Source organism: Myxocyprinus asiaticus, chromosome 24, assembly GCF_019703515.2.
Source record: "Myxocyprinus asiaticus isolate MX2 ecotype Aquarium Trade chromosome 24, UBuf_Myxa_2, whole genome shotgun sequence".
NCBI classification, from domain to species: Eukaryota; Metazoa; Chordata; class Actinopteri; order Cypriniformes; family Catostomidae; genus Myxocyprinus; species Myxocyprinus asiaticus.
Window position 1 is genome coordinate 32,351,393 of NC_059367.1, and position 12,255 is coordinate 32,363,647.

Below are 12,255 nucleotides of genomic sequence, written 5' to 3' on the forward strand. Positions count from 1 at the left end.
ATACGTTTAACTGCCTTTCTGGCTGTTTTAAGACGAGCCCACATATATCATTCCTTAAATTATGCTTATGAAAACAAAAGCTCTATGAATTAATTTTGACAAGCCAGCACAAAGTCAATAGCCCTTATTAATAACAATTGATATAATGTATGGCAAGAATTAGATATTGGGACTTGAGGAAAAACAGCATAAGCCTATAGCTCTTATTTAAAGGAAAGAAGTTGGCTTTGAGATGAAAGTTGGAGATGTATAGAGGGCAAGAGAGTTTGGGAACCATAACAATGTGGACGTGCTACTAAAAGCGACTGCAGTCTGAACAGAAGAAAATCTTATCTGGCCACATATAACTTGCAGTTTGAACAGTTGGTTGAAAAAATCAGATTGATGAAAGAATCGCATTTCCCTGCAGTGTGAACAACAATAAAGCCATAGTCCTCCAGACCTAAGCAGCAGAATTCAACAGAAGAGTCCCTTGAGGAAACAGTCCTGCTCCACTTCAGTAAACACCTGACAACCACACTTTTCTTTCTCTTACTTTCTTATCTTCGTTCCACCTTCCTTTTATCTGTTTACTGGCCCCTCTTTCCCCATTTTTTCATTTTCTTTCTCACACCTCTGTAACTCGCTGTCCCATCTCACCCTCTCACCACACTATTTGACAGGCTTTGGACAGGTTGACACTGTCTCCTGTAGCCTTACATATCATTAGGGATGCTTCTGTCCACATCCATGCTAAGGGGCAGTGACTCTGAAATCCCTCTCCACCCTGGGCTGCTCTCCTCTGGGCAGCCCTCATGTCAGGCTGCCCTAATACCTTGTCCTGCTTGGGTAGTCAGAGGAAGACCTTCCCCTTGTCTGGAGCTTCCCTACAAGGGCTGACTGGCTGCTTATGTTGATTCATCAGTGTGACAGCAGTGTGGTCTGAGAAAGAACCATTCAATAGAGGCAGGAGAACTGTAAAATGTTCAGTAAAGAGTCAGCAGGGATGCATTAATGCACAGGCTTATACGGGCTGAAGTCCAGGGGCCTACAACTCCCATGAGGCCTGGCCTACAACTCCCATGGGGCCCTGCGGGAGGAGCGCTTTAAACGCTTTCAGCAGGAGATGTGGTGACAGTACAAGCAGTGTTGTGGGGCCTCAGCAGACCAGCGAGTGCACAGCAGTTCCACACCCAGACACCCCTCCCCCCACCCCGCTCAACAACATGAAGGAGTCCTCAGTGGTACCAGCGCTCAGCAGTTAAAATATCACATTGACATAAGTATTAAGACTCTTTGCTATGACACTTGAAATTTAGCTCAGGTGCATCCCGTTTCTTTGGATCATCTTTGAGATGTTTCTAAACTTTGATTGGAGTCCACCTGTGGCAAATTTAATTGATTCGACATGATTTGAAAAGGCACACACTTGTCTACAGTATATAAGGTCTCACAGCTGAAAATGCATATCAGAGCAAAAACCAAGCCATGAGGTCAAAGGAACTGCCTACAGAGATCTGAGACAGGATTGTGTTGGGACACAGATCTGGGGAAGGCTAAAATTGTCAGCTGCATTGAAGGTTCCCAAGAGCACAGTGGCCTCCATCATTCTTAAATGGAAAAAGTTTGGAACAACCAAGACTCTTCCTAGAGCTGGCTGCCCGGCCAAACTGAGCAATCAGGGGAGAAGGGCCTTGGTAAGAGAGGTGACCAAGAACCTGATGGTCACTCTGGTTGAGCTCCAGAGATCATGTGTTGAGATGGGAGAAACTTGCAGAAGGATAACCATCATTGCAACACTCCACCGATCTGGGCTTTATGGCAGAGTGGCCAGACGGAAGCCTCTCCTCAGTGCAAGACACATAAAAAAGCACCTAAAGGACTCTCAAACTGTGAGAAACAAGATTCTAAGGTCTGATGAAATGAAGATTTAACTGTTTTGCCTCAATTCCAAGCGTCATGTCTGGAGGAAACCAGGCACCGCTCATCACCTGTGCAATACCATCACAACGGTGAAACATGGTGGTGGTAGCATCATGCTGTGGGGATGTTTTTCAGCAGCAGGGACTGGGGGACTGGTCAGGGTTGAAGAAAAGCTGAACACAGCAAAATACAGAGATATCCTTAATGAAAACCGGGTCCAGAGTGCTCAGGACCTCAGACTGGGCCGAAGGTTCACCTCCCAACAGGACAATGACCCTAAGCACACAGCCAAGAAAACACAAGAGTGGCTTAGCAACTCTGTGAATGTCCTTGAGTGGCCCAGCCAGAGCCCGGACTTGAACCCAATCGAACATCTTTGGAGAGACCTGAAAATGGCAGTCCACCGATGGTCCCCATCCAACCTGACAGAGCTTGAGAAGATCTACAGAGAAGAATGGCAGAAAATCCCTGTACTGCGTTAAGGGTCTGAATACTTATGTCAATGTGATATTTCATTTTTTTCTTTTTAATAAATTTTCAAAATTATCAAAAATCTGGTTTTTGCTTTGTCATTATGGGGTATGGAGTGTAGATTGATGTGAAAAAATATATAATTTAAAGCATTTCATCATAAAGTTGCAATATAAAACAATGTGAAAATAATTAAGGGGTCTGAATACATTCTGAATGCACTGTGTGTGTATATATATATATATATATATATTAGTGCTGTCAGTTGATTAAGCATTTTAAGTGTGATTAGTCACATAATCTTTCATAGTTAATTGTGATTAATCGCAGATTAAAAAATGGTGAAGTTTTTAGTTTTAGTAATTGGGAGGTTGAAAGAACTAGTCCCCTCATAGATTATATATAAAATTTTCATTGCAATGGGCATGAAATCTCTAAAAATCTCATCCTCCACAATATTATTCACCTGACAGACTGTGGCAATCTGCTTTTTTACAGCAATCATGAAGCCACGTTCATGATTCATGTGATGGCGTCAATGCCAGAGTCAAGCACTGCTTTGATCTCCACACGAAAGCACTGTGTATATATATATATATATATATATAAAATGAGGCCTATTTTTATGGCAAATAATATATATATATATATTTTTTAAATGTACATGGTGATAGTTTTTATGACAGTTACACACATTTTACCTCCTAAATCTCATTACCGAACTGTGAAAAAATGTATATTTAAATTGTAAAGTATTTATACATCATAGTAGTACTCCCTTGGTTCTGCCTTTTCATTTTGCTGATTTTATTGTCATTGTACAACATTGTAATACAGTAAAAAAAAAAAAAAAATGTGTAATGGTAATGAGAATAATCATTGAAAACAATGGGAATAGTAAATGTAAAACGTCTCGATGAGTTATGGTAATGAAAATTGGTTGGTAAAATATACTTAAAAGTGTCCCGAAAATAAAGTCAACTGTGGGCTTCATTTTCTTTGTGCAAAACATGTGCCCTGTTTAATCCCTGGTGTTAATATGCATAGCCCTATTAAATGCGTATTAACGGGCACCATCATCATTTACACCTGGTATTGTGCATCTCTTTTGTGTTTAGATTTTGAGTAGAGGGTATCTGATTTCATGACTGCATACATAAATCATTACTTCAGTGTGTTAATGTATGACAATAAAGCGAAAACACAAAAAAACAATGCATCATTTCAGCCAGTTATGCATGCATTTAATAAGCGCAAACATCACGTTTAGAGCAGAATTGTCCATTATTTTAGTGGAGTAACTGTGTAAACTGAGCTTCACAGATGTGCTTCTCATGTTACACTTTATATTCAAATCAGGGACTATGAAGTTCTGTGAACTTGTGCATGTGTGTATGTGCTTTAACCGGCAAAGTTTAAAAACCTTGTTTTAGCGCAGCGATTGATTGACAGGTAGAAGTTTAACACGAGAACTCATTGGTTTCACTGGACTCAAACAAGGGGAGTCAAAAAATCTATCATAAAAGCCTATCTACTGCCATGTATGTGCCATTATAATAGATGCTACGCCCCTCAATGCCCTAGTACTTATAAAATGAAAACAAATATGACTGATAAAAATAGACCATGCCAGAAATTTTACAGAGAGGGTCGAATAAAGAAATTTTTTTGGGGCAACCTCTGAACATGATGCCACACAAACATCCCTAATAAATTAACCTCAGCACAAAACACCACTAAGACATGCACATCCACGTCAAAAAGCTCAAGTGACCGTGAAAGTAAACCACAAATAGGCAGATCATCAAAGATTGTGCATATTATCTCACTAACTTGAATGAGCAGCATAAAAAAAAAAAAAAAAAAAACTAATCAAAACGACATACTCTCAATATTTAGCAGCCACTGATATCTAATACAAAACCAATGCATCAACAATACAACACCTCAATGCAATGGCATACAATTTAATGAAATGATGAACGGTGCTTAACTAATCCAACCAATCCAACAGAACATTAGAAAAAAAATAGCTTTTAAAACTTACCAATGAAGTTCACTATGCAGGTCTGCAGTCAGGAGCGGTAACTTCCGATGCTCATGTCAACAGCTGACATAAATATGATCAAAGCTTTTGATTGGCTCAGGGGCAAAGGCAAACTAGCCCCTCAGGCCATCGTTGAACACTCGGTGCACATGCGCATGATTTTCTCCAGATCTCTGTTGATTAACATTGAGGATGAAGGGCTAGCCCCACACATAGCAAATGAGAACGATTAAATGGCTCTTATGCAACTTTAAAACTTCGGAGTGAAAAAATGAAGTGTGTTTGAAATAGTTTTGTAGGAGAGGAAGCTGAACATGAGCAGAAATGCTAACACATCACCTAAAATGAAGACAAAAACATCACAGATGATTTAGTTGTTTCACACTAAATCGCGACAGAGCAAAATGTGGCATGTATTATAGTGGGTTTGCTTGATGTTTGTTAAAGTTTAGAAGTTAGTTACATGTAATTAGTGAAAAGACTGATCATGTTCTGTAACTGTTGTTAATAAAACAAAAACAGAAGTCTGATAATTGGACTTTTATGCTTTTAAAGGTATAGTTTTCTCAAAAATGAAAATTCATTCATCATTTACTCACTGTCTTGTTGTTCCAAACCTGTATGTCTTTTTTTTTTCTTTCTGTGGGACACAAAACAACATCTTAGGCAGACCGTTGCTAACAGTAACCATTCACTTTCATTGCATCTTTTTCCCACACATATAAAAAGAAAAACATAAATGTTTGGAACAACATGACGGTGAGTAAATGATGACATAATTGTCATTTTAGGGTGAGCTATCCCTTTAAATGTTAAAATGTTGGCTTTAAAATATGCTAAATAGCTACAATTACCATTTATGCTCCAAATAAAGTTGCATTAAATATTGCCTTTGGTATCAGATCGAAAAGAGAAAACAAACGTGCTATCTCCCATCCATGTCTAAATTATTTTTTTATGTTATAAAAAATTTGCTGATATTTTACATTTTTTACTGCAGTTTAATTTTTCTGTTTTGAGTGAGAAAGTGAGGACTTATTAGCAGTTCTTATTCCTTTGTGATTTTGTTCAAACTTGTGCAATCATAAAAAGTACAATCAAAAAAATAAATATTTCATTATTGTTGCACTAAATAAAATGAAATTGACTTATATTGAATAAGTAGAGGAAATTTGTGGGCGTTTAGTGGTATTCAACTCCCATATTTCATTTTCTCTTTCAAATAAGTGTATCACTTTGTATTACGCCCGCTCTGAAATTACTGCCACACAGCACATTAAAGAGCTTCTGATTAATGGCTTCCTTTTTCCGGGTTGCTGGTCATGTTCATAATTTCATTTAAGCCCGGGCTCATTCATTACTTTTCATAACTATTTCTCTCTTTTTGTACTAAACACTTACAACTGCTTTGAATGGGGCACTCTAGAAATTAAACAAAGTCAACCGAGCTTGTAAGTCGTAAATGAAATTCTGTAATGGTTTTTGTCAAAGATGACATTGTGTTGTATTTCTGAGTATAACTGCAGGCAGCCAGGACTTTTCTACTTCTGCAAGTTAACGTATGGCAGTCTGCCCTGCAGTATTTGTGTTTTTGGTTTGTGAGGTAGGTTTTTGTTATCTGCTGTTACTAGTTATTCATGGCAGAATAACAACCACTACATCAGGGCTTCATTGCAACATCTGGCAGAAGGAGTTGATTACTGGCAAAGCATGCATTGCCTATTGTATGTAAGTGTACTCTATGTGTTTTCAAGTGTCTGTATAGGCAAAATTCATTTCAAGGCATGTGTATGGAGGTATCTTGTTGTAATTAATTTCAACCATTTTGCTTACTGCAACCACACACCCTCTCTCCAAAACTCTGCACTCATGTCAGCAACCATGGGGTCAGAGTTTGGTTAGAGTTAGCCCCTGCTGATAGATGCCGTAACTACACCATCAGGACCCAAAAAACAGCTTTCTCCATTGACGGCCATTCAAAAGTAGCTGCGTATACTGATGAAATTAATTCTTAACAAGCAACATACATTTTAATTGGGGAGACCGGGGCTAGTTGTCACACAAGGAAATAGTCACAAGGACTATAATCTAAGTTATCCCCTTTTATCTAGAGAACCCTGAGAACTATTCACTAAAGTAAAATGTGTGACAACGGATGCTTTAACAGTGACCATTTTGTTTAACCCTTTAAGCTCTGAGAGTGTTTTTAAAGCTCTGAGGGTGTTTTCTTGTTTCAGTGGCATACCCAAAATTAAAGGCTTAAAATTTGAAAAAAAAAAAAAAATAATAAAATAAAAAACACAAGCGTTTGGTATCATATACATTTTTTTTTTTAATGATATAGATTATGATAAATTCTCAGCCTAATAAACTGCTGAAAAATCATTAAAAAAAAAACTTGAGCCAAAAATTCACTTTTTTTCTTATTTTTCTAATTTGACATTATATATCTCAGGGTGTAAAATGGTAGCTTCGTAAAAACACCTTTGTTTTGTTTCCAATCATGTCTCCTGTAACTGGGTAAAATGTTGTGTTGATACGACAAAGCAATAAAAAGTTATAGCATTACACAAATCATGTATCCTAGTGTCCCAAAACATCTCAGTGTCCAAAAGCCTCTCCGAACAAATACAACATAATAACTGTACATAAGAACTAATTACGCATGCAAATACAACAATGACTAAAGGTATGATCTCTCTCCAAAAAAGGCATGCATGAGTAATGAGATTTCATTTAGTTCCATTCTGTGCCATTTGAGTCATCATTGAGTGTGTGTCATGTAATTGGCGCCATCTCCTGGTGGCCATATGTAATTACAGTGAATGATCCTCTCTGCTCATATTTGGATGACTCTGGTTGAAGCGATCTGAATCCTAATACAATTGGTTAAGGGTTAATGGATAGCTTTCTCCAGATATTATTAATCTCCTTGCAGCAAATATGAACACACAAAATGATTCACAAGCAGAAAGTGTTTCTGTCTGGCTAGTTTTTAGGTAGCACAAGCCACTATATGGCACTTTTTTGCTGTTTACAGAGTTTTTGGCTCTCAAACAGACAGGTGTGATTTTTCAGGACATCTATTTCAATAATATCTGTCAGGTAAATTTTTATGTGGTATTGTAAAAATAAAATAGCTTACAGCACCTCTAAATGCACTATGAAAATACCATTTCTTTTGTAAAGGCAAGACAATAAATCTTGTAAACAAACTTTCTCCGAATTTCCTTTCAATCATTGCAATGAATTACTCAGTTTGTTTCGCCATGATAAGATGTACTGTAACTCCATGTCTCCTTCAAAGCCTTTCATTTTCAGTTGTGATTTTGTATGGGCATGTATGTGTGTGAATTGCAAATCCTGCTGAATGAGTAGTATTTTATGCTCTCTGATTCACAAGGAGGTCATTCATTCCTACATCCTTTGTCAAAATGCAGTGAAGAAAGAGAGGAGATGAGGAAAGGAATCAAAGTACAGATTGTTCTTTAGTTTAAAGGTCGAAGACCACTTAACCATTGATTAGGACATGATGTTAAAACACAGGTTGGATACAAATATACACAATACATTTTGAGACTGGATTTGACTTTGAAGGGACACATTTCAACAGAAAGACTTTAAAGCAATAAGCCACGAGAGGCCGTACATTGCATGGTTTCAAGGGTCAGGTTCAAACCCTTGTGACTTTCTTCTGCGGAACACAAAAGGAAATAATTTAATGAATGGCTGATTTCAATGCAGTTGCAGTAGAAGTGATTCATTTTAATCCTCAATAAAGCTCCCAAAAGTGTCCTAAAAGTAGTCCATGACCAGACCTGTGCAACACACTGTATACCAAGACTTTTGAAGGCATATTATTGCAAGGTTACAACATGACGTCATGACGTTTGGTAACAAGACCAGTGGTTTAATGATATCGACGTAGCCGCCATATTGGATTTAAGCACTGCTTATAAACTTTTATTTATTTTTTATTTTTTTGATTTGAGAGTGAATAACAACTTAAATTATGGTCAGTTCATCATACAAAATTATTGTATGCCTACAGAAGACTTTTTTTTACTACTTTTATGACACTTTTGGGTGCTTCATTGAGGATTAAAACACTGTGTGTTATTGTATTGAATACAGCCACCAGGATATTTATTAAATTATTTCCGTTTGTGTTCCGCAGAAGAAATAAAGTCATACAGGTTTGACATCATATAAGGGTGAGTAAATGATGGCAGAATTTTCCTTTTTTGTGTGTGCTATCCCTTTAAACAATAGTTTACAAGACAACATCTCATGTTAAAGGAATAGTGCACCTAAAAATGAAAATTCTCTCAACATTTACTCACCCTCATGCCATCCCAGATGTGTATGACTTTCTGTCTTCTGCTGAACACAAATAAAAAAAAAAAAGATATCTCAGCTCTGTAGGTCCATACAATGCAAGTGAATGGTGGCCAGAACTTTGAAGGTCTTGAAAGCACATAAAGGCAACATAAATGTAATTAATATGATTCCAGTGGTTAAATCCATGTCTTCGGAAGCAACATGATAAGTGTGGGTGAGAAACAGATCAATATTTAAGTGCTTTTTTACTATAATTCTTCACTTACACATTTTTCTTTTGTTTTTGACAATTTGCATTCTTCGCATATATCACCACCTACTGAGCAGGGAAGAGAATTTATAGTTAAAAATGACTTAAAAATTGATCTGTTTTTCATCCACACCTATCAAATCACTTCTGAAGATATGGATTTAACCACTGGAGTCATATGGATTACTTTTATGCTGCCTTTATGTGCTTTCAAATACCTTCAAATTCTGGCCACCATTCACTTGATTGGTTAATATTATTCTTAAAAAATGTGCTTGTGTTCAGCAGAAGAAATAAAGACATACATCTGGGATGGCATGAGGGTGAGTAAAATTATGAGAGAATTTTCATTTTTGGGTGAACTATTAAATGGAAATGTATTGTATTCATTTTAACTATGCAATATGCTTCATTTGAAGGCAGTTTCTAGAAAGTGAAACAATGCTATACATATGCTGCAACTGGTCATACATTTACTCTCAAAGACACACACACACACACGTTGGTGTGGCTATCCTTATAATGACTCTCCATAGACATAATGATTTTTATACTGTACGCACTATAGATTCTATCCCCTAATCCTAACCCTAAACCTAACCCTCACGAAAAAACATTCTGCATTTTTACATTTTCAAAAAAAACTTTGTTTAGTATGTCTTTTAAGCGATTCAAATTATGGGGACACTAGAAAAGTCCTCATAAACCATATTTATAGCATAATACCCTTGTAACTACCAGTTTGTAACCTAAAAAAATGTGTTTGTAAACCACCCAAACCTGTCCACACACACACACACACACACACACACACACACACAATGTTTTAGAGTGACTATTCTGTGTCTCATCAGTCTCCATATTACTCTCTGTCTGTGAGGTGAAATCAGTGTTTGTGCTGGAGGCTTTGCTATTGAGGTAGCATGCCCCAGCCAGAGCTGTCTACCAGAAACAGCAAGAAAGCAGTGACTGCTCTGAAAATAACTTTGGCACTTCTTTTGTGATGAAATAGAATTGTGGAAAGAGGTGAGAAAGTTGAAACTAGATCAGTTCTCTGAAAAAATAATCAGATGTCTGTCACCTGAGCTGAATTCAGGTGGTCAAGTTCCCAAACTTGCAACTTTAAATGTTATTTTGCTTTTAAGAGGTACTTTTGATCTCTCATTTCTCTTATACATAAAAGTGTAAAACTGTGTTTGTGTAACAAAGAAACTGAAACACATTTCTTTTCTTCTGTATGTTACAATTATATAAGTTAATTTCCCCAAAAAGTGTAAACACTGCAAAAATTACACATTAGTTCACCCATAAATGAAAATTCAGTTATCATTTACTCATTTGTTCCAAACCTGTTTGACTTTCTTTCTTACGTGGAACACAAAAGCAGAATGTTAATCTTAGACACCATTCACTTGCATTGCATCTTTTTTTCCCCCATACAATAAAAGTGAATGGTAATATTCTGTCTAACATCTCATTTTGGGTTACACAGAAGTAAGAAAGTCTTCAGGTTTTAATGTGTCTGTGAAAAAGAACCAGAAACAATAACCAACATGTGTCCTTTGGAGTACATAGTGTAGACCAAGTAATTCAACATGTGACTGCTGGAATATAACACTGCATCCTCTATTTCCCCCACAAAATGCACAAACAGAGACCCTCATATAATTATTTCAGCTGGTTTTGACACCTCTTTAATTTCCTATGTCAGTTACAGACTGCCGGATCCTGGAGAATCTACAGCGCTATGCCTCCCCTACTTACCTGCCTGTCAACTATCAGCTCCTCAACACAGAGTCCTCCTTCTTCCTCAAGGAGGCCACCCAGGACTTCATGCGTAACTCTAGTTTCCTCTCCAGAACGGAACTTTTCTTCATCCACCAGGCCAGAAAGCCCCCAATCATCAATGCCACTTATGGAACCCTCTCGGTGGAAGAGCCTGTTCCATTGGACCTCTTACAGATGCCTGGCTCCTTTGTGGCTTCTTCAACTCTCTTCACCTTCAATTGGAAAATTCAGACCTTTGTTCTCAATGAAAGGATTTACCTGAACAAGCCCAAGGTGCAGGTCTTGTTCTACATAGTTGGAAGAGACTGGGACGACTACAGCGCAGTGGATAAGCTGCCTTGCGCACAAATGTTCGCCTTCCACGAAACCCAGGAGGTCCGTGGGAGTTGCAGGTTGAGAGGGGAGATGGGCGTCTGCGTTGCAGAGCTCGAACCTCTTCCTGGGTGGTTTGCACCTCCTAGCGTGGTCCCTGGACGTCAAAGAGGTCCAGATGTTTCCGAGGGAACGCCCGTGGAGCTCTACTACAGCCTTCGGGCGGCAGAAACCGGGGGTTGCCTTGGCGAGGAGTTGGGAGTCAAAAGCTCCACTCACTCGGAGCAAGATGGATTGTTTGGGTCACCGACCTCTACGCCCATGAGGCGGGTTGGGAGTGTAAGATTGTTCCAAACTCCATCTGCTCCAGAATTATCTGATCACCGTTTGGATGGGAATTTTGCAGTGTTGGTGCCATCCGCACCAGTTCAGCAAAGGGATACTGTGTCAGCGTATGTTGCTGCTTCGCCATACTCACCTGTGGAAATGTTCACTCTCAGGTAAGACACGTGGTGGCTTTCTTATGCAAGAGAAACTTTGCTGTGTTTGCAGTTAACTGTCCACAGAGGACCTTTTCGAGGGGTTCATAGTTACGGTATGATAGTGAAGGTTTTGGAAAATAGCATGAAATATTCACTTCACTTACTTACAAAAGGTGAATACATGTAGTTGTTACCATAGAGAGTTATTTCTAATTGACCTTAAACATGGCTTTCATTGCTGTGATCTAATAAAATAAGGTTGGTTTAGTTATATTATTTACTTTTGTATTTTTAAAACCAGTTCATTTAGACATTACTAGGGTTGTCACGATACCAACATGTCAGTAGTTGGTACCAATACCAGTGAAATTTCATGATTCTTGATACCAGTTTCAATACAACAGCAAAAACAAATACTAATTTGTTGATTAAGCATTTTTTAAGTTCTGCAGTAATTATTAAATACAAGTAAACAGTCAGAAACAAAATAAGAACAAATTAAAAAATATATATTTTTCAAAAGTTTTTCAGATAGGTCTATTTAGCATCGTTATCAAACATTCGGACCCACTTTATATTAGGTGACTTTAACTACTATGTACTTAATCAATTGATACAATGTACTTATTATGTACATATGTGTTGTTGCATTGTACTTACAT

At 37.8% G+C, this 12,255-nt stretch overlaps 1 protein-coding gene across 1 annotated transcript in view; it reads left to right on the plus strand.

Annotated features, from left to right (window-relative positions):
- The window catches only part of LOC127415087 (transmembrane protein 132C-like), a 428,532-nt gene that overhangs the window by 98,243 nt on the left and 318,034 nt on the right, over nt 1-12,255 (plus strand). Inside the window, exon 2 of the mRNA XM_051653633.1 lies at nt 10,723-11,611. Within this exon, the coding sequence (XP_051509593.1) occupies nt 10,723-11,611 (889 nt within the window). The remainder of the gene's footprint in view (nt 1-10,722; nt 11,612-12,255) is intronic.